The following is a 24,128-nucleotide window of genomic DNA, read 5'->3' on the forward strand; positions in this document are numbered from 1 at the left end:
CACAGCTGTTTGTGCCCTACCACACTGGCTATGGCCAGCCCCGTCCACTGCAGGAATGTACCCTCTTGCTGTGAGATAGATGGCACAACCCAGCCACAATACCCAAGGAGCGGCAGAGCAGGGGCCAGCAGAGCTGCAGTGCCCACTCCAGGCTGCTGTCCCGGGTTGAGCAGCCCCATCGTAACAGCTAAACACTGTGGGACCATCACACAGTATGATGTGGTCCCCAGAGCTGTCCCCCAACGCCTGCACCAAGCTGCTGTGTGGAGATGGACCACTCTGCTGTTTTGGGCGGACACACCATGCCAAGACACTCAGCAGGGACAGACCATGTGGTGGCTGTCTCAAATTGTGGCGCAATGCCTCCCAGCACCACCAAGTTGGGTGAGAATCCCACGTCCACGGTTCCATGCCATGCGGCTGCCAGGACCACCCCCCTACCACGCCCAACGGAGCAGCCCACACCTCTCCTATCACCATGGAAATGCCAAGACTGCCCCTCCTCAGACCGAGTGGGCTGGCTGCAAAGCTATACCTCTGTGGAGCATGGCTGCACCTCCCTTAGGGGAGCGTGGCCCCACCCCCAGTCCAACCTCTGTGGGGTGTGGCTCCGTCCCCGCCCCTGCCTTCATGGGCGGGTCTGGGAAATGCATCACCAGGAGCTCCTGTAGACATAAGTTCAAGAAGCAGAGCCCTTATCCTGAGTGCACTGCCCCTGCTGGAAGGAGAGTTTTCATGCCAGCAAGGAACACAAGGAATACCAGCAGAGAAAGCCAGAGCCATCGTCCCCCTGCGGAACACCGCGATAACACCACAGTCGCTTTGTTGCCGACAGCCCTGCCCAATCCTGTGAGCATCTGGCAAAAGATAAAGCTTGCTGCTATCACGAGTGGAGAGTGTGAGGGGGCAGAACTCATTGATGTACCCATGTTGGGGGGCTGGGAGCCTGAGGATGGGACACTGGGAGCTTATCCAGTAATAAGAGACACTGGAACTAACCCTGACAAGTATACTCCTTTTCAATGGCAAGTTCTATCCGAGCTGCACCAGCTTGTGGCCAAACATGGTTTCAGTTCTAGTGCCATTGCTAATATGCTACGGTTCTTAACCAGCAAGGAGGTAACTCCCTTTGATAGAAAGCAACTGACAAAACTAATGTTTACAACTGTCCAATATATGGTTTTTGAATCTGCGTGGAAAAGCAGCACTGAAAAACAGGAGTTAAAAAATTGGAAGGTTCCGTGAGAGAACCCACGTTATGGGGCAGGGGTCCCTCAACTTCTGGGTCTACCACCGGTGGGAGATACAAGACTCCAAGCCGGGCTGCATCCATTAATACTATCACAGGTGAAGGAATTGGGTCTGCAGGCACTGCATTTAAAGGAACTAACATGGCAAACCCCACCCAAACATATTCCAAAATCAGACAAGGAGTCAAAGAACCATATTTGCAGTTCATAAAGAGATTACAAGATGCTATGGAAAAAATTGTTAATATTGAAATCCGAAATAATTTATTTTACAACTGGCAAAGGATAATGCCCATGAGGACTGCCAAAGGGTCATAGAACTGCTACCTGATGAAAATCCATCACTAAATGACTTGATAAATGCTTGTGCTAAGGTTAGATCTAATTCTCATAATATGACTATGTTAGCAGATTCCCAACAGCTGCTGTGAGACTAACACCTCAATGCTACAGGTGTGGACAACAAGGCCACCTGAGAGCAAACTGTCCCCAAAAGTCCTTTCCACAGGAGATGTTTCAAAGATAGAAGGGAGCAAATGCAAGCTGCAGCCGATGTGAAAGGACCTCACATACGACCAAGGTATGCAGGCCCAAATCTCATGCTAATGGTCAATTTCTCCAGAACTAGGGAAACAGGAAACTGAGTGTGAAAGGGGAATGCGTGACGACACAAGTAATTTCCCACCCTCCAGTACAAGCTTGTTTGATCAGCTCACAGGAGAGACTTGAGGAGAGCTGGAATGGATGTGTCCTCCTCCATCGCAGTAACCATAAGCACCTCAAAGGTGCATAAGGCCCCTCTCAAGCCTTGGGGGCCTACTGGAAAAGGATTGAGTGCGCTGTTAATTGGAAGGGCCCGTGCCACAATGCAAGGTATCTTTGTGTACTGTCATGGTTTGAGTCTGGCGCAATGCCAGTGCTTCCATGAGAATACCTCTTTTCCTGGTATCTACTGTGAGATGTGATCAGAGACAGAGCAGAGCATGCTCCAACTTAAGATTGAAAGAAAAAAAACTTTATTAACCTAAAACTACAAGTTAAAACACACAGAACACAGGATGAAAACCTTCCAAATTTCCCCCTCCTCCCCCCACCAAATTTCCTAATTCCGTTACCACCCTTTAGATCACTCGCTCTCAGTCCATCACCACCCTTTAGATAATCAATTCTCAATTCCTCGAGAAGCGAGGAGTCCCTCTTGCACCACAGACTTCACCCAGGAAACAGTCGAAACTTCTTGTGTTTCCGTGTCACATGTGGCACCGCCTGGAGAACATTTTGCCATCGTGACCTCTTCCTTCCATGTCCAGTGCTCTCACCACTGCACATGGACCAGAGCTGCTTCTAGGGTTTTTCCCTTTAAGGATGCTTTGTCCAGTTCCAAAAAACAGCACAGTCCCTCTCCTTTTGGGACACCTGTCCCCCCCAGATTTCACCCCCTGGGGCTGAGGGGTCTCTTGAACAGAGATCATCTTCCTCTTCTTCTTCTTCGAAGACGGAGGGCACCACCACCACCCTCCTCACCCGTGGTCTCTGTTCACACACTTTCACATCACCGCACTCTCCTGGCTCTGAGCCCTTGCCTCCCCCTAGAATGCAGTCTCTGTGTCACAGGAACTCAAGGGTTCTGTCATGGCTATTCAAGAAAAAAGTCCAGCCAAAGGCCATTCCATCATCTCCTCCCACCTAGGATTCTTCTCAACTTCTCTCAATGTCTTTCACTTGCCCATTTTCTTGCTATCTCGCTCTATCTCCTCAACTTCAGGAAGAATCAGCATTTGCAAGGTTTCCATCATCCTAAGAAGGGTTAAAGTCCCAGGCTGTGCCAGTTTGGTTCATGAACTCCCACGGCTGGCTGCCCTGCTGGGCACCCCCCCCTCCACTTCTCCTTCACGCCCTCCGCGCTATCACAAGCACAGGCTGCTCTCCTCTCTCTCCCTCCGAGGGGGGGGGGGGGGGAATGGGGGATGGCTGCCCGAAGCCCTCTCAATGCTCTCCTCCACCCTTCGGCCCAGGCCTGGCCTACCTCCCTCTGGCTGCATGGCTCCCCTCCCCCGCCCAGTTTGGAGCCGGGCAGGGGAAGGTCTGCTCTCTTCCAAGACCAGAACCCAAAGAGAGTTTCCCCTGGGAGTTCACAGCTTTTAACCCCCTGTGTTCTCAGAGGCGTATCCATGCCCTCAGTGGACAAACCAGGTGCCAATACTAAAATCTGAACACCGATTGGCGTGACCACACCATCCCAAAAAAACTTCATTTCCTCTCAAACCACGACAACCTGGTGTTGTTGATGCAGATTTTACCAGACAAATACATGCATTGATTTTCAGCCCTACTCCACCCGTGACTATCCCTGAAAAAAACAGAATTGCTCAACCCATCCCTTTTAAGTCTTGTGTCCCCAAAGCAGATTCTAGGGAGCGAGGAGACCAAGGCTTTGAATCAACGGGACAGCCCCAGGTGAACTGGACTCAGGTCGCAGGAGATCGAATACCTAACATGGTTTGTACTGTTGCGGTGCCTAAGGCAAAGCCTTCACAGATAGAAGTCAGTGGGATGACAGACATAGGGGCAGACGTCACCATCATCTCTGCCAACACGTGGCCCCCATCGTGGCCTATTACACCTGCAGGATCTGCCATTGCTGGCCTCAGAGGGCCCACACAGAGCTGCCTGAGCACCAATCCTGTGTTGATCAAAAATCATGAGGGCCAAACAGCTACGATCTGGCCTTACATCACTGGTGCTCCTCTTACTTAACCTGTGGGGGAGGGATGTTTTGCCTGCATGGGGTGTCCGGGTGGGGATGGATTTTTAACAGGGGCCACTGTGTTGAAGGGTGTAAAGTGTCCCACACCAGCTCTGAAATGGCTTAGTACTCATCCTGTGTGGATACCATAGTAGCCCCTTTAAAGAGAGAAGCAAGCTGACCTAAAATCATTAATACAAGAACAGCTAGCTCAAGGACACACAGAGCCATCTATGAGCCCTTGGAACACCCCTGTATTTGGTGTAAAAAAGAAATCTGGTAAATGGAGGTGGCTCCATGACCTAAGAAAAATCAGTTCGGTGATGGAGGGCATGGGCGCTTGGCAAGCTGGTACGCCTTCTCCTACAATGAAACCTGCCTCCTGGGACATCCTAATTGTGGACCTGAAGGATTGTTTTTTCATCGTTCCACTGCACCCAGACAACACCTCAAAGTTTGCTTTTACAGTGCCTTCCATTAATAACGCTGCACCAGTGGAATATTATCAATGGCAAGTTCTTCCCCAAGGCATGAGAAACAGTCCCACAATCTGTCAGTGGTACATTCTACAAGCACTCTCATCAGTGAGAGAACAGTTTCCAGGGACATACTGTTATCATTACATGTATGACATTTTGATTGCAACCCAAACAAAAAAATCAACTTTCACAGATTCAGCCAAACCTGCTGCAAGTGTTAAAAACATTTGGGCTGTAGGCCCAAAGAGAAGGTACAGCAGCAAGCACCCTGGGAATATTTGGGACTCAAAATAATGAATCAAACTGTATAGCCACAAGCAATTCAATTTTCAGCCAAAACTCGAGTCTAAATGATGCAAAAAAGCTTTTGGGTACTATCAGCTGGGTCAGATCCTATCTAGAATTAACCAATTCACTATTAGCACCCTTATCAGACCTCCTAAAAGGCGATCCTGAATTCATTTCCCCCAGAAAATTAAACCCCAGAGGCAAAAGCTGCTCTCAAAACAGTAGAGGAAGCTATCACAAACAGACAGGTCCACCGGATATACCCAGACGTGTGTATCACTGTGTCCATTCTCATTGTTATTCTTTTTCTACTGGTATTATTGGGCAGTGGAACACACACTGGCCTGACCCTTTGCACATTCTAGAGTGGGTGTTTCTGGCTCACCAACCAAAAAAGATGGCACTCATTGTCTTTGAGCTAATTGCACAGTTTATGATCAAATGTCATTAGAGCTGTTTACAACTGAATGCTAGAGATCCTTCACAAGTTATTATTCCTGTGACACAAGAGCAGGTTGAATGGTGTTTTGCTAATTGTGCGGCCTTGCAAAGTGCTTTGCAATATTTTTCTGGACAAATCACTTACCACTTAGCAAGCCATAGATTGCTGCAGTGGGGAAACTGCACTAGCTCTGAAACCTCTAAATAGCCGAATACCCTTAAAAGGTGTTACAGTGTTTACTAATGGCTCTGGGAAAACAGGAAAGGCCACTATGACATGGCAAGAGGAAGATGAGTGGCAAATGTTGGAGTGATATGAGAGTGGATCACCTGAAATGGTAGAGCTACGGGCTGTAGCTATGGCTTTCCAACGTTTTCCCCACACTCCTCTAAATGCTGTAACTGATTCTGCATATGTAGCTGACATCACACAAAGATTAGACCGAGCACTACTAAAGGAAATTGATAATGCACAGCTATTTAATTTAGTAAAAAACCTATGCCTTACTATCCAAGCCAGAACTTGCCCTTATTATATCCTACACATCAGGAGTCACAAAAATCACACAGGGCAACATCAGAGCAGAGATGCTAGCTAGCCTTGCCTGGACAGCACCACAACCAGACATGCTTGCACAAGCAAAGGCATCACATGATTTTTTCCACCAAGGTGTTTGAGTCTTACAGTGGCAATTTCAGCTGTCAAACACAGAGGCTCATAATATTGTTAGCACCTGTGCTGACTGCCACGGCCACACTGCACCACTGCAGATGGGGGCAAACCCCCGTGGCCTGCGTGCTCTGCAAATCTGGCAAACTGATGTCACACACATCCCTGAATTTGGCCATTTTAAATATGCACATGTCTCAACTGATACTTTTCACCAGCAAAATGGGCTACAGTGCACACAGGAGGAAAAGGTCAGGATGCCATTGCACACTGGCAATCGGCTTTTGCAGCTTTGGGCATCCTTCACACCATCAAAACAGACAATGCATACATTTCACAGAAAACTAGACAATTTCTACAGCTCTGGGGTGTGTCACACCAAACTCATATCCCCCATTTAGCAACTGGACAGGCCATTGTGGAAAGAGCACTTGGCCCTTTAAAACATAAACTTGGAAAACAAAAGGGAAGAATGTGTGGCAAGACCCCACAGAGCAGGGTAGCTAAAGCTATATAGACATTTAGCAGTAAATCATTTAACAGTATTAGAGAAGTCCCAGAACCCATTTGTTTTAAATCACTTCTTATCACTACAATCATCCCAAGGTGTTCAGCTGCCCAAACCCAAGGTAATGGTGAGAGATCTCCTCACCAATACACAGAGGGGTCCTTGGAATTTTATTACCTGGGAATAGGGATATGCATGCATTTCAAGGGACATTGGAACAGCTGCCAGATGTGTCCGGGCTGCACTACGTCCTGCTCGGAACCACAGGCAGCATCCTCCTGATGATCCCTCAACAGCCATCACAGAGCCGTGTATGGAGCAGCAGCCAGAACAGTTGTTCACCTGCTTCATGGAAATCTGGGACTCTTTAAGTGACAGTTCATATAAGGACTTAATTTGTTTACAGTTTTTTTTCCTGTTTACAAACTTTTTTTTTCTGTTTACAGATTGTTTTTTCTAGTAGTTCAGTTTTTCTCTAACAGTTCTAAGGGTTGAATGGTTTAAGGGTTAAATGGTTTCTTGTTTTTAGAGTTAAGTTGTAACTTGTGACTAGAAGTAGGTAACCTGTGGCATGTTACCCTAGAGGATGGTGATCTCGCCTAACAGCTCCTAGACATGAGTGCTGCAGCTTCAGTGGTACATGGAATGCACTGGTAGCTGGGTAGGCTGGGTTTGTCAAATTAAGTAGAAGGCCACATTCAAATTAGACTTATGTTGTCTGTGTCATCCTGCCTGCAAAGGGCCCTTGCAAGTAAGATAACAGAGAACATCTTTTCATTTTTTAATAAAGGAGGGAAAAGGGGAGTTGTCACTTGTCTGTGGCTAAGCAATAAATTAGACTATAAATAAGAAACCCAGCCCAGTTCCATGACCCAGTCCCTGGGTTGACACACAGGGACTTCACCCTATCCCATTCCATCCTAAGCTGCAGACATCTCACTGCTCAGAGAGGTGGGAGCTGTTCAGACCAGACCAATGAGCGTTTTAGACTGGGGTGTTTCAAACCCCTGTATAAAGTGAAACAATAAAGCACGCTGTACTGCCCCATGTAAATCTGAAGAGTGGGTTGTCTCTGTCTCTGACCTCTGACTCCACGTAACACAAAGCAGTGTTTTGTCCATAATAATACAGCTGCACATGCCACCTCCACATAAATCTTGTACCTTGACTCTCAGTCTGCACAGCCCTGCTCAAAAGTGATCAGAGTCTACTTGATAAAGTTGCAAAATTCTGACAACTTGTGGCTGAAGGAAAAACCCAACCAGCCAGACTGCTCTCTGAACCAGCTTTCTGCTTTTGAGACTGGAGCATCACTACTCTTTCAAGTGTCATCAGGAGTGGCTGTAGGATGGAGTAATTTGTACTCCTTAGTGAGGAAGCTATTCCACAGCTGTCAGAGCTGTATCAGAACTTGGATGTCTCTGGTATAGATGCTGATGTGGTTTTACAGCTCTGTGTACAGGGAGTTAATTTGGAAAAAGAAATAACCATTGTTCTATAGCTGCATTTGTAAAGGACTGTGTGTGATCAGTCATAGAATAAAGGAGATGAACACTATGCAAATTAATCCCTTCTTTCTGGAACCTCAGCTCAATATCAGAAGAACATTACCCAGAGAGGGGAGCAGAAGAGATTTCCCTGCTCCTTATGGAAGTCTCAAACAAGGTATTGCTTCCTCTCAGGAGTTTTGGCAAGGGATCTGGAAACAGCTTGTATTTCCTACCCTGGCTGAATGGATAAAAGGAAGATAATCCTCTTGTAATGATACTGAGGTGGGCAGAGCCACAGGGATGTCATTCTCAGGGCTCTGCTGGCAGTGCTCATGCCTAAACTCCTGAAGGAGGCACTGGTGGCATTCCACAGACACTGTGAGACTCAGCACTGACACCTTCTTCAGAAAGCTGAGCAAAGCAGAAGGGATTTCCCACAGTTGTGTACTTTGAAACAAACTGGAGGTGAAGGACTGGGAAGCACTACCTTGCCCTTATAATCTCATTGACTGAAAGGATAATGCAGCCTCATGCTGATTGATGTAAAATGAGAATTTGTGTACCTTATAAAAAAACTGTTTCTTCAATATGAGCTATTCAGTTGTATAGTTTAGAAAACTGTCCATTAGAAAAACCTGCTGGAATCTCTTGTGTACTTGTGCTCAAGTAAACGCTTTATACAAATAAGCATGTATCTAATCACTATCTTTCTAAACTGATATTTTCAACTATTTACTCACTGTCTAGTACATATTTTTTTCTGGTTAATGTTTATATGACTTAGACATTTTCTTTCACTTAAAAAACAGATTTTCAAAGACTGTTTAGGAAGCACCACTAAGATCTGATATTTTGAAGAAAATACGGATAGAATATTTTGTTAGAATACCTTGAGCCTTGCCATTTATTACACAATATCTTTAATTTAACATGTCAAAGAGAAATGTGGATGTTCACTAAATCACTCAGAAAATTTGGTGATGAAAGTTTAATCTTTTAACCATTTTTTTCTCTTGAGAAGTACCCCAGCAATACCAATTCATCCAAACTAATTCCTGAAGTACATTTATATAGCAAGTTTGCCAAGTATCTATAGTTATGGATGTTCCCATAGGAAACGCCTTGTTGTATTTTATCAGAAATTCTTCTTTACTCTTTAGGGATAAATAAAAGTAATTATTTTTTTCCCTCCTCAGCCCATTTCCCTTCCATATCCACTCAAATCAATGCAGAAGGAACAGCAATCACCTAAAACAGATGAGTCTGTGTTTAGCACCAGACATGTTTGGGTCTTTGATTTTCCTGCAATTAAAAACCTGAATCTTGCAGAACTTTGCAGTGTGTTTTATTTGGTGGCTGACTGACACAGCCAACGTCTTTCATCTCAAGAAAGAAGGTGAACAAAGACACTGCAAGTCACCCTGTAGCAACTGAGACAAATTTCTCGTTACTGTGAGTTAGTTTTATTCTGCTTTGTGTGTCATTCTTGGTGTAAAAGAGCTAAGTATACAAATATGACTGTGAGTTTTCCAAGATTTATTATCTGGTTTGTCTGAGCTCCCTGCCCCATATGCTGGAGAGAGGATGTTAATTGTGGCACTGACCTCACTGATAGCCAGTGTCTTCCCTCCTGGTGCTGCTGACATTCTGCCAGGCAGAGCAGATCACTGCCTTGCACCTCAGCATCCCCTGCCCCTTCCGGAATCATAACAGCCACTTTAGTATTCCAGCACTTAATGAAGCCAGCTTCAATCCAACCACACATGACATTTGAGTCCTCTGCAAATGAACCTTCAGTGTGGAAAAACAGAAAGAATTTAAGAAAACTCAGTGTAAACCTCTGTTCACTAACGGTAGAAAAAGAAAGGACAGGGAACAAAATAATAACCAAAGACATGTCTTAGTTTCATATTCTGCGGTCCTCTGTGATTGCATGACCACAGCCCTGGCCCTTTTCCATCAGAAACAACCTTCATTTGAAATTTATCTGGCTGTTCACCTGCACAGATTTGTCTCTTGTCTTACTCTTAGAAGAGACTTGACAACTCTGTCCCATACCAGAAGACTTTCACATTACTCTAAGATGGAGAGATGATAAAAACAATTCACTGGTGCAGTCCTTTACAGCTTTTAGTGGTACCTATATACATATGAATGTATGAGATATATAAATGTGCATATACATACATACACACAAAACTTTGGCGTTTTAAATTACAAACTAGAGTAAAACATTTGAAAACAGCGTTGTAGAATAGTTATATATTTCTAAAGCTTTAAAGTAAAAAGGGAACACTGTTTTTTAGAAAGTCAAAATGGTACAATCACTGAAATAAATAAAATTCAAACAGCTCATAGCAATGTGAATATTTTCTTAGACCGATTTGTAGTATTCTAGCTGCAAATGTTCTAGTTGTAAAGATTTCAAGCAGGGTATTTTCAACAGCTCATATCAGAATAAATTGATTTAAAAACTATTAAAGAAAGGGAAATTATCAGAGCATACAAAGATGAAAAAACATTTTTAGAAACTAAGTATTTAATAACTGAGTTGGATTGAAATTGAAACTAACTATTGAAGTGATACACAGCTAATGAAAACTGATCCCTGTTAACTCTACTATTAAAGTTATTGTTGATATTCCTTAAGCTACCGAATAACTGTCTTGGTAGGTAAAAAAAGGGAAAATAATTTATATAAACTGTTATAATGGTCCCATAAAATAATTTTCATGGGATTAGGTTGAATGTTGGTTCTTCTTCACCAATACGGAAATTTTTCCTGGGCATTTATCTCTGTCTTGCTCTCACTGCCTCATGTAAATAAATTCAGTTAACATTATTTGACTGCTCTGAATTGGACCATCCCTCTTCCCAGGCTTTCTGGGTTAAGGGCTGGTCTCCAAAGAAGACTTAGAATGGGAGCAGGGCAGTGGCCTCCTGTTTCAGAAGCAATATTCCCTTCTGAAGCTGTCAGAAACTAGTACCCAATAAAGGGAGCAGCACTGCTGCCAGCAAAAGTGAGACATCCAGTATGGGAAGCAGACCACTTAAAGTGTTTTTCAGGTTCCTCTACTGTTGTTTAAAAAAGTAAATTAAAAAAATCACATTCTTTCTATTTTATCTGTTCTTTGTTCTTATAATATTTCATTACTTGTAACAGGAAGCTTTACTGAACAGTAACTCATTGTGGTGTATTATTTCCCTTTTTTTCCTTTTGTTCTAAAATCTCCTTTATTTTTCTATTAATTAATAACACTTGATCAGGAATTTAAAAAAGGCAGAAAGTCCCCTGATGTTAGGGTACAAAAAGAACAAGTAAACCATTAAGGATAATGCAAAGAACTTTGCTTCAGAGATGCAGCATGGCTATTGCCAGTTTGGATTTGCCCTTGGAAATTTACAGCTGAGGAGAGCAGGAAAAGCAAGGGAAGAGAGGCACTGTACCTCCCAGCAGGGATGTTGCAGCATGTCAGGTTCAATAAAATATTGCCTTGCTCCTATCAGGGTGGAAAACTGCTCCTATCTAAATGGAAAGAATGGTCAATATTCCAAGATGTATGTAATGAAACTAAGTAATGAAACATGGGGACATTTTTTAAGATCAACTTGAATCAACTGAATCTGAGGAATAAAAAGATCAACCAAAGTTTTAGAAGAATAAACACTACAAGTTTAATTTCCTGCCTCCCAATTGAAAGGGCTTCTATGATGGTTTCATTTATATGCCAGAAATTGATCTTCACTGTGATTTGTCTGTATAAATTTTCTGTTAACTATCTCTCTAAACTATAAATGTTATATACCCAAATGTGTATATATATGATCAGACATGTAAAAATGCAAAGACTTGGGGAGATCATGTCTTTGGGAATTATTCACAAACTGAAGACATTTACCACTTAACAAATAAGAATAATATTAAGGAGAACTATGAAACCCACCAGATCCTTTGAGCTCCTACCTAACTGAAATGGCCTAAATACCTCCTTGGTTTCCTAATGTCGCAGTGAGGGAGGCTTGGGACAGCTCAATATGAGAATCGGCAAGCTTCGTTTATTGATTAGAGCATCAGACATTTAAGCACAACACGTAATAAGTCCATGCATATTCTATAAGCTAAGCAGTCCATTGGTTATTCTTACTTCCACATTCTTTACAACTTACATCTCCCTTTTCTCATGCTCTGCTCTCGGCTACATCATCCTGCTATCAGACTACAGCTATACCCAAGGCCACTGCAGCCTTGCAGGTGCAGGGACTCAGATTAGCTGGGTCCGGTACTTTTCCAATTCTCAGCTATCCAGAGCATGTCTACGTGGCTTTTGTCATGTAACTATCATCCCTCCAAATCCTAATCTAAGACCTGATATTTGGTTGACATTATTTATTGAAGTGCTCAAATAATTTTTAAAATTTCACCTATTAATGCATTTATAAAGCATTTATAGCATTAAAGCATGTTTTATTTGTAAATAGTATCCATTATATTCCTGAGGGCATCACAGGGAAGGGAGTACAGAGATCAGGGATGTTTTAATATACATTGAGGCACAAATTGTGTCAGTGTTATTTTCCTGCATTATTAATGCCCTTTCCAAAACTGAAAGGGTATGGGCTTTTGAACAACCTGATTTCAAAGGGAGAAGAAATGAGCTTTTAGTCTGTGAGTTTGTTCCCTCCTCAAGACAGGACACATAGAATTCTACTTCATTTCACTCATGAGGCCTCATCTTTGAATCTTATCTGGAATCTAAGTCACTCTCTCTCATCTCCAAAATCTGCCTTCCTAGGTGACACATGCAGGAATTCTGTCAGATATTTCTATTAAGAGATTTGCAACAAACATATTTTTCACTCTTTGGAGGGCTGTCTGCAAATGGAATCATGGTCATAAACTAAATGAAATGCCCATTTAACACACCTCCTGAAAAAACATTATTTGCTAGAAAACCAAGCAAATAATTTACAGTTTATTAATAATACTTGATAAAAATATAGACTTAATTAAAAAAAACTAAAACCTATGAGTGTTAATACAAAACAAACCCTGCTATTCTTTGCCATTACCTCTCAAATATTAATACACACTTTTTTTATTCAGTTTGCTTTCTAGAACCTGGCTGAAATGCTAATACTCAAATGTTTAAAGGTTACATTTCAGTCAGGCCTCTTGACTGCCTGCTGCTTCAAGGACTGAGACAACTGAGAAGTGTGGCCACACTCCTGAAGGGTCTTTTTTGTCTCTCTGAGCATCAGGAGGTTGCATGAAGGAGGCTGTCCCTGTTCAAAGCAGGATGATACATCCTTCCCTTGCTGCTGAACAAATAAAAAAACACTTGGTCCAGGTAGCTTTTAAGATGTTATAAAGATAGAAAGAGTGGGATTAATGCTAACTAGACTCCATAGACAAAAAAAACAGGGTAGCTGGGGCTTGTTTGCTTTAGAGGACAAGCACTTGTGCTCAGCTCTAAAAACACCTCCTTAAGAGAGCTCCTGTCCATCACTCAATTTGCCAGACCAAAGGACTTTGTTCCCTTATTGATGCACATCACACAGGAAGTTATATGCTGGCATTAATTCATTAAATAAACATCCAGACATGATTCCTAAGCTCTCAGCTCCCATCTGGGAAACACTGGGGTTCCCAGGCATGATTGCACACCAAAGAAAGCCCACCTGGATCCTGCCTGGGGCTGCAGACCTGTCCTTTGCTGGCTCTTTGAAGGCCCCCATCACTTAGCAAATCCGTCTTCAAAAGCTCTGATCTCTGAAGGAAGTGCTGAGACTGCTTGCAAGGGTTGCTTTAAACATGCTCAAGGGCAAAGGCAGATGCAGCTGACACGGGTGTTAAACACCTCTTACAATTTCCACATTTTGGGAGAAGTGATTTACTTGAAAAATTATTTGCTCTGTCAAAAGTGGGGATGAAAGAATCCCTGCTTTCACACAAGTCTCACAGTGAATTGAGAGGATCTTTCCAGGGAACCATGGAGGGAATCTCGTGCAGCCTAGAGCCCACTACTCTGGCATGTGTAGATATTGCAGCAGTCTGAGCTGGGGGCAGCTTCAGCAGCACAAAGGCGCAGCAGAAATAGGTGCTCCTTCCCCATACAGATTGGTCTGGGATTTACTTCTGTTCCAGCAGACAATTAGGACGTTATGCAGGGAAAAGCAAATGCTATTTTGTTTTAATGCAGCTAAAAGGTGGCAATGAGTCATACTTGGCTCCCTTAGTAATTTCTGTTAAGTGAAGACTGGTTGTGTGTCCACGCTGCTGTATTTATACATAGATATAAGTCAGGAAATGATACAACCCAAATATTATGCATAGTCTCTTTAGTGAAATGGGGACTGCTGGGACTTTATTTACAGAGCTGGCATTTTGCAGACAGACTGATTATGTGTTATATACCATAGGAAGGTAATTAGTTATCAGCTCTATGTGTGATTTTACCAGAGAATGCTGTTATTTTGTTAATATGCAGCTTGCTTCTAGTATGAATCATGATCATGTTCTTAGTGCTTTTATGGGAGGAAACAAGTCAGCATTGAGGGTCTGTGTCCCAGAGTAGTTCTGGGTTGATGTTATTGAAACAAATAGACTGTGGCAAGACATTTTCAAGATCAGTGTTGCACAAGCCTTAAAGTTTCATGGATCTCATTAAAGTAATTGTTTAAAGGTTCAAACATTTATTCACAATTGAGCTGTCTGAAATTTTCCCAGTGAAACACTGTTTTGCTGATTGGTAAATGGGTGCTGAAATTACTATTGTTAGAAATGGGACAACAGGTTCTTCAGGTTAAAAAAAAAAAAAACAACTCTGAAAAAGATGCCTTTTTAGTTTTGCCAAATAGGCCAGGTCTTTGCTTTCAAAATTGTAAATAACTTTAAAAAAATCTGAATATTAAGGACAAAAATTCCAACATGCTCCCCTAAAGTATGTAATAACAGACCCATACCAAGACATATGGAAGACTTACATGACATAAAAGAACTGTAACTGCAGAAATAAAGACAATAGGTAGATTCTTTGCCAGCTGAGAGCTATGTATTTCTGAAATCCAAACAATTAGTCCATTTAGGCTAGAGAGTGACATTCAAGGAAAGCAACAGCAGCTCTGCCCTTGCAGGGAGGAATCCAAGTGTGACATTCAGCAATGTCTCTTATTACCTAAAAGCAACTGGACATTTCATGTCACCTCTGCACACAGAGGACTATCTATGGCCTCCTATTGCACACACTCTAGAGCCATATTAATACAATCATTTATGTTTGAATTGTAATCAATTTAACTGTTATCCCAGTTCTCCTTCTATTACTTTAGCTGAGCACTGGGTGATAAGTTACTGCAAGAGTTTTCATTAAATTAGCCACATTTGGTTAAATATTCATCCTATGGAAAATGAAGGCTGAATTTGAAATCAGGTCTCTGTGCTGGCCATGGAATTACAGCAAACCCTCATCTGGGAGAGCATCCAAATCCAGGGATGGTGGTAGAGGTGTCTCAGGGAGAGAGGGCATGAGGCCACTTAGGAAAAAATAAAAAATACCAAGCAGGCCATGCATGCAGTTTCAACAGTAAATTCCTCTGAACATGTTTGAGTCCACAGGTTAATTGGAGTGAACAAACTGGAAGGGAAAAGATTGAATCAGTAATGAAAGGAACACAGTAAGATGGGAAAAGAACTTAGTGAGATCCTGGACTGTGTAACTGTTTGAAGAAATGCAGTAAAATTCTGGAGTGTCTGGAATACCATTGTCAATTTGGAAGAACACTAAAACGGGTAGGAAGATCTGTGCAATATCAGTCTGCAGGTTTTTTGTCTGTTCTCAAGCAGTTGTGAGTAAATTCAAAATAGGAACTTCACTGGCTGCTGTGAGGATATTTTAAAATTGGAGGGTTTGTTATAATACTCTGCCAGAACTTTGTGCAACTTCTATGGCATAGTGATGCTTCTTTTTGGGAAATTTTCTTGCTGATGGAGGTTTGTTATGACTTTAATATGCAATTACTTTAAAAACCCTACAAAACATCACAGCTATCAATAATACCAAAGAATGCCAGGAACTTACCTGAAATTATGATTCAATAAACTTGCAATTTCTAACATTAAAGTTGCACTTAGAATTTCATTTCAAAACAACTTCTGCTAATGGAAGATTCAAGTAAGGATCCTGCTTTTGCCTGCCTGAGAAGTTTCTGTAGGGTTCATTGCCTGCTTATAAAGAATATGCAACTCTGAAGTAGAAAAAGCTTTCAAGACATGAAATTATTCAAAAGGATTTCCATTTCCTAGCCAACACTAGTACTGCTACTTTAAGGGGATCCACAATTATTTGTAACCTAGTCAGGTCATAATTGCTAATGAGAGAACGGTTAATACTAAATTTTGAAGTTAGCCTGGCTCTGCCATGCTCTGGCAAAGCTCACGGATCCAGGCACAGCTTGAAGAGTACATTTTTAATTGGTGGCGTTGAACTGAAAACCTGCACAGTTACCCTGACCTTATTTAACAGCTGCTGATTCTCCTTTATCCTTACACAGTGAATATCCATTGGTAAGGAAGCAGAGGTTTGGAATCTTGGCCAGTGCAGATTCACACCAGTGACTTCACACTGGCCCATCAGCTCTGCAGATGCCTAGTGCAACCCTTGGGGATTTTTTTTACTTTCTGCAGCACGTAAACACTGTAATAGCAGCAAAGTTCAATATGGCCAATAGATATAAATTCTTCTGAAATTCTGATGAATGCAAAAAAGTGTTTTTTAAATCTATGTCTTAAGACTGTCAATATCTTTAGAAAAGTAGAGCTCTTCATGAAAAGTGAAATTGATCTTTCTTCAAATCCATGTAAATCACGTGTTTGGTTTACCCACCACAGTCATTCCTAATACATCCCAGGAGCTCTGCAAATAAGAATACTGATTTTGATGACCTAGTGAGATGGTGCAGTGAGAACCGACAAATCCATAGTACAGCTAAATGACTCCTGCAGTCTTGAGTGAGGAGTTGTTTATATGGCTACTTTCATGTGACAAATGCCTGATATAAGTTTTATTAAACCACTAGCAACCATAATGATATATTTTTAGAGTATTAGACATTACTTAGAGCTGGGAGGAATTTTAAGGAGATATATAAAGTGCATCTTTCTCTGTGCCAAGGTTGCACAACGTACACATGCTACAATTTCAGTAATAGACGTAAGAAAATTAAAATTTACTGGGTAAAGTGTAGAAAGGGAGGATTAGGAGATCAAGTTCTTATTTGGTGCAAGTAAATAACTGCATTAGAAAATGCAGCTTTCAAATAAGAGCGTTTCTATTTAAGGTACATTCACCTGTGGCAGTTACACAGGACACTTCACTACAGGGACAGGAAGAGTTTGCAAACTGATTTGCATGCAAGCTATGAGCTGCTTTTGCAGCCTTGAAACTCATAATGTGTAATACTGATTTGCACAATGGGTTTCAAAAATACGAATGGCTTAATTACAACTTTAAATAATGAAATTGCCTAATCATGCTGAGAGATAAAGCACCTGAAAAGCCTGATTATGTACAGTAGCTGCAGCATGTCTTTGTGCTGTCATGCTGTAACTTCCAGGTGTCTTAGTAAATTAGATCAGTAGTTCATTCATGATGAAATAATCCTATTATAACCCACCTTTCTTGTTCCTAAATTGCATCAAGCAAATATGTCAGCTCAGTAACAGTTGCTGACTGCAGTTAGGCAGCACCCTGTGCTTCATTTTTAAATGTAGAACTAGAAAGCTGCTCAGTTTTGCGTTTTTACATAATTTTTCACCATGTGCTTGAAAATATGCTTTTCTAGGCTTTGACATTGTCAAGACTAGCCAGATGTTAAAGTAAATCCATGGAAAAGCACCACCATACTTTATTTCTGAACTGCAGACATCCAGAAACCCTGGCTCTAAGGTTGAAATAAACAGTTCATGAACATGGATAAATGAATTTATATTTATTAATAACACAACCTCTTTGTTTCCTAACCTGCCTTTGCAAGGATAAAGATATCAGTCCTATCTTTGTGAAATGCTTCAGACACCACCTGAAAGCCAACTTGCTTTTCCTTTAAGCTAAATTTCCTGAGGGGCCTCAGGAAATGGCCCAAGTAATGGATCTTGAACACTTCCAAACCATGTGCCATACAATGCATGCACATCTGCATGTGTCATACAAATCCTGGTGCACAAGCGATAAATCACATCGAGTGCAAAAGAGAAACATTAGAAATAGCTGACAAATAAGAGAATAAATGTGACTTTTCACCTTCAAATAATAGTTTGATAGGGAATTTCCATTCTAGGCTTCAAATTTCTCGAGTTCCCAGAGTAGTGTAAAACCAGGGCACTAACAGACACTTTAATCCAGCTTGTTTAGGTTTATTAATAACTCCATATCAAGATTTTCACTAAGAAATGAAATTAGTTGGAGGGTCTTCCCACAGGATGCTTTAACAATTTCATACTTTTTATTATTTCATGATGCTATAGACAATTTTAACTTCCTTTTTTTCTATGCAACAGTTCTAACTTCCTTTGGGAATGACCATAACTACATATGGGAAAAACAGTTGTCTATGTAAGACCCAAAGGACAGCACATAATAGGGATCATTTTCAGAAGGGTCAACCCAGCTCATTTAAAGTAGCTGAACATGAACAGACATGAAAGTCCCACACCAGTATAATAAAGCTGTAATAAAACAGATCAGAAAATTGCAAAACGTAGAACAGAAATATGCAGAAAAATGTCTAAATAACTTCAAGCAAAAGCAAGTAGAGAAATGATAAAATATTGAGCTTGGTTGTTCCTTAAGGTCATAGAAGTTTTACAGAAGCACAGAGCAGTCACTGCATTTCGCACCAGGCTGTACTGCAGAAATCAGAAATGCACAAAGGCCCACCAATGTGCAGGGAATACTTCAGAGTGGCTCAAGGGGACTCCTGTATGTCATAAAGCAAGTTCTGGACAGCCACTGTGAGTGGTTTGTCAAGATTTTGTTCTTATCAGTGATAGATCAGTTGCATTAAAAACTTATATTAAACAAGCTTTTTTCAGTTGGGATCTCAAAGACTATTTTCAGCATTTATCATCACTGGTGACTCATCCTTGTGCTACCAAAAACTGTTTTGAAGCAAGACACTGAATAAATATTTGTCAAAATAGCATTCAGAGATGGAAAGTAGCACTAAAGTGTGTCAGAATAGACAGGACTGTAATGGAAGGCACTTAAAGTGCCAGGAATGCCACAAAGACTTTTCAAGTCCTGGAATTATTTAATCTTTGGTGCAGAATTAATCATTCATTTATCATTTCTCTCTTACTGGCTCTGTAGACAAACACCTCACTGATTTGTTTCTGCAGTTTTATTAAAGCTGTATGCATAAAGCATTGCAGGCCTGCATACCAATTTCTAAAGTAAGCGTTTAAGAGCATAAGAAATTCTTCTGAGCTTCGAGTAATAAACAACTAAACTCTATCATAAAAAAAAAAAAAGGTGACTTCCAATAGAGCATCAAGTTGGAAAGGATGGGACTGCCAAGACTGATGGCTTTTACCTAGATGTTAGATTTCATGCACAGATATGATGGAAACTGGCAGCATCTCCTGTCTTTCTGTGTAGCCCTACCCCTCCTGGACTGAGATTATTGTGTACTTTCCATAAGTATTCACTTGTTTTCTCTCTCTCCAACCTCTCAAGAGGGAGGCCACACACAGCTTTCATTATATGAAGGGTGCTCTTAAAACTGAATGCACACAAAAACCAATTCTAAATAATGTTTAACTAACCAGCATAAAAGAACAACTTCCAGGCAAAAATCCTGTTTTTTGATGGAAATATCCAATTTAACTATATTAAAAAGAAAAAAAAAAAAAGAGTCCAAATACCAAATCAATTTTACTTTACCCTCTTATCATGTAACATAAATTCCTTTGAAAGTCAGTTCCTGCTTTACCATGTCCTTGAGCAGATGCTGATTTTAAAAAAGGAGCTGGGAGTGAAGCACTTGACTGCCATGGCTGCTTCCTCCAGGGGCAGCCCCTGGTGTGTGTGTGGCCTCAGAAGGGGTGAAGTGCAAACCAAGGCCTTGCCTTGATCCTTCAGTAGCTCCGTGCCCGCACTGACAAAATGCACCACACTCAGACTTATCCAAACGGTCTCCTGTAGTTCCTGTTAGAAAAGGAATCGTTTTGGGGGTTTTTCACAATGAAAAGCACTGCAGGTTAATGCTGGATTATTCAAACAATTTATCTCTTCATAAGGAAACAGTACCTTTCTGCATGTTTATATGTTTTTTTCTGACTTAGAATGACTCCACATCATGCACTAGATTCCCTGTTTTTAATGGGATCAACATAAATTTTGCCTGTAGGGTGAAGACTCTTTGCAGAATAATAACATCCTGAAAATAACGTTGTGCTGTGAATAAAGTATATGAAAAAATTGTTCATCTCTGGCTCAGATACCTTCTCCCACTAAAAAAAGTGTTGTTATCCTATTGATTTAGGAGAAGAAAAACTACCTTTTGGCTGTCCTCATATTTGTATTAAAAGTACAGGTGTATTTCACCTGTTCAGAACAGTGTGAAATATAACATTCTGTTTAGTGTTATGTATTCTACTGTCACCAAAGGCTTGAGTGACTTGGTTAATCATTCAAACTGCAATTCTGGTTTGGTTCACTGCTTTCTAGGAAAGTCAAAGAAACAGTTTTAATATTTTATATGTTATTCTTAGATGTCCCAAATGCGTATTTGGCTGCCAAAATAATTCACTTAAAATAACCCATATGTTCATTTGAGATAATTAGATAATAATTTAGATGCCTTTTACTGACTTTGGTAACAAAACTTTATGTTTTGTTAAGAGTCATTTCTGCCATTTTTGTAATAAGTTCTTGGGTTTAAAAAGTGTCCAATACTTAAAGTATGAGAAAAGAAATACATAAATGTTGACAAACACATCATGGTATTCAATTTAAACTCTTGAACGTGAAACTCAGAAAAAAAGTCATGATCCTGAAACAAAAGAAACACCCGGGCTTACAAGGAAATGGAAATAAAATTAAGGAACCTCCTCTACCTGGGCATCTATTGCTATTTTTATAACCAGTGTTACAGACCTGACACTGATTTTCTTTAACATTGCTCTTTCCATACGTTTACTTCCAGATTACTGCTAATGGATTCTCTCACAACTAAGACACTTAATTTGCAAAAGGATGGAAGTGGGGAAAATCCCAAACTATCCACACTTCTTTTTTCCCATGTTTCTTACAAAAAACAGGGACACCTTCAGTAAAAATTCTGATATCTCTGATTATCAGCACCTTTTGCAGAGGTCCTGTGTCAGCAGGTCACTGGTACAGGCATGTCTGCCCAGGGCTGTGGTACTCTCAGATCATGGATCACTGCAGTGAGTGAAAAATTCACCTAGCAAAGGTGAACAAATAGGGACAAATAAACTGATAGCCCTACTGGAAATAAATCCTTAGGTTTATGAACTGACTTAAAGACACCATCTTCCCAGAGCTAGGCTGGCAGACACTGTCATTTGGAGCTTCCAGACACTTCTTGTGCAAAGCTGTCATGGTGTCGAGGGACCCCAGATGCACTGCTCAGGTGCAGCTGTGTAAAATGTTCCATGGATCCCTGCATCCAGACAAGGACGGAGCCTGCAGCTAAGGTGTATGCCAAACTCACCTACTACAGAAATGAGATCTAGACAATTAAATTAAACCTAGTCAGTGCCCTGAAAGAATGAGGAGTCTCATGGAGTAGATAGAGCCCAGAGCAGCTGGTATCATAAATTTTACTGTTCTGCGGTGAGAGTGATAAATGATTTCACCAGTTCAAGCTTCACCCTCTTCCAAGGTCACTGGATACCTCTAAGCAAAAACAATCTCTGGATTGTTGCACTCATAAAGTGAGCAGAGCAATAAAGTGCTCTGCCACATTTTCCTCTGCTCTGGCTGTGGTTGGGGCCAAGCCCTGGAGGGTCTTGCGGAGTAATTTCTGCCCTGTCCTGTCTGCAGAGCCCTGTCCCACAGGGCAGGTGGGGGAACAGGGAGAGCAGCTGGGCACAGCTCCATTCCCAGGCTTTTCTTAACAGAACAATGATGACAGCAGGGAATCGGAGTGTTTGCCACTACAGAATGAACTGTTCTGAATGTGAGATTTTCAGAGGTATGTCCGTGTCTAAATACGCATATAATCAAATTACTCTACTTCTGGCAGTCTTATTTTCATATTGAGTAGGACCCTAGCAAACTTGTTTTATGATGTGGTTTTAAAATATCCTGTACTTTCAAAGATATACCACTCTGGGTATACAGGTAGAAGAAGGCATCATTTTACTACATTACAGTGACAATTTCTCACTGCCTTGTCTTCAAAACCATGCAAGTTCCTTCCTGGCCCATTATTCACATATGTTTTATTTTCAGTTTCTTTTAATTTACTTTACCATATAGGCCAGATGGAGCATGAAGAAGAGATAAAGCAGCAATTTTTATGAGGTCCCTTCATGACAAAACTTACAACAGTATCACCTTGATATAAATATAAATCTATCTTCATGGAAGTCTGGGCACACAACCCATAACAAACTTTATTTATACTTTATTCTTACTTTCTTTTTCATCTATAAACAACAGCTGAAAATATACTGTGGAAATCAACTGACAGCAGCTGAATGAAAAGAAATTAATCAAGTGACCTAAAAAATATTTTCTGTCTCTAGTTTACATAATGTAGGGGTTTTCAGTAGTAGTTAGGAAGGTTCATGGCCAAGTTACAAGAGTCACGCACAAATTTCATTTATTGAGAGGACACTGGTTTCTCTCATTTAAGGATATAGAAGTTGACTCCACTCAATTTTCAAAATCAAAATACTTCCCAAAACCTTTGCATTATCATTAATTAGATGCTTAGTACGGAGTTTAGAAATACAAGTCCATCTTCAGCACTCACAGCAGCCTTATCTGAGATGCTATCAGTTACTCCTGACTTGCAATCTTCAATATGATTTAATTTCAATTTATTTTGAGACACTAAGATTTCATATCGAGTAGAGCACCAACTGATTCCAGACTGGTTAGTGTAAATGCAAAGTGAGTGCCATGACCACCACAGGCCTTCTTACTACACTCACCTGATAAAAACAATGGAGATCTCATTTTTATATACATTTAGAAGGTGAATTAGAAAAGCAAACATTCCTATAGCTACATTTTCCATAGCATACTTTGGGCTCAAAGATAAGAAGAAACTTGCTTTGAAAAAAATAGTACTTTGCTGAAGTCTGTCTTCTTTCATCCAAATGATGCTTATCCTACCTAGAATGAACAAGTCTATGAAAGGCAACTCTTATCTCTTTAATAATAATTTTCTTGCAATATACGCCTAATAATAAGGCAAAATTACATACAGCACAGCAGATAAAAGAAAAGGTCTGCAGATTGGATTTTGGATTTACAATGCAACAGAAGTGCCTTTCTGTGTATCAGCATACTCTTTACCAAAAAGTTTTCCATCACTCCCATTGTGCTGATAAAGCAGATTTTTTTAAAATGATAAATGGAAAACAATTAGGGAACTATATGCAATGTCATGTCTCTCTCCATTGCCAAAGGATATAAACCTCTACTTACCATTTAAAGTGGCTCAATTAATATAAACCAAAAAAACCTAGTGCATAAAATGACTTGACAAAGTTAACTTATTTGTCTCTTTTTATGTGGATCCTAAATAGGGTTGCAACAGCTGCAAGTTGCAGTGTAATTGCAAGAGATTTCAGAGAGACTCCAGACAGACTCTGGACAGCTGCTCTGGTATCTGGGTAGTTCCCTGTGCTGTCTAAATGGCTGAGGAGAAGGTATCTGGGATCTGGGTGTTTCCCTGTGCTGCCTAAAGGCCTGAGGAGAAGGAAGGGATGGCCTTGGGAAGGACGAGAGGGGTACCTGGTCAAGCTTCCAGTGGAACTCGGCGGGGCGGAAGGTGTCGGCCTGGTCGAAGTCCTTGCGCAGCAGGAACACAAGGCGGCAGTTGTGCACGTAGAGCGCATAGTGGTGCCGGTTCATCTCTGCGGGGACACACCTGGCTCAGCCACGCACAGCCCTTGGTGTCTGGGAGCCTCACACACTGACAGCACCCAGCCACATCAGAGAAACCCCAAAGAACTGAGCTTTCTCATGGATTAGTATGACTCTTCTTGAATTATGCTG

The 24,128-nt window shown here is 41.2% G+C and overlaps 1 protein-coding gene across 5 annotated transcripts in view; it reads right to left on the reverse strand.

The window, feature by feature from the left end:
* The window catches only part of CLSTN2 (calsyntenin 2), a 203,054-nt gene that overhangs the window by 40,330 nt on the left and 138,596 nt on the right, over window positions 1-24,128 (reverse strand). For all 5 annotated transcript variants that reach the window (XM_059854901.1, XM_059854900.1, XM_059854898.1 and 2 more), the window contains one exon: window positions 23,865-23,986. In XM_059854901.1, coding sequence (XP_059710884.1) covers window positions 23,865-23,986 — 122 coding nt within the window. The remainder of the gene's footprint in view (window positions 1-23,864; window positions 23,987-24,128) is intronic.

This window comes from Haemorhous mexicanus, chromosome 10, assembly GCF_027477595.1.
Source record: "Haemorhous mexicanus isolate bHaeMex1 chromosome 10, bHaeMex1.pri, whole genome shotgun sequence".
Taxonomy (NCBI): Eukaryota; Metazoa; Chordata; class Aves; order Passeriformes; family Fringillidae; genus Haemorhous; species Haemorhous mexicanus.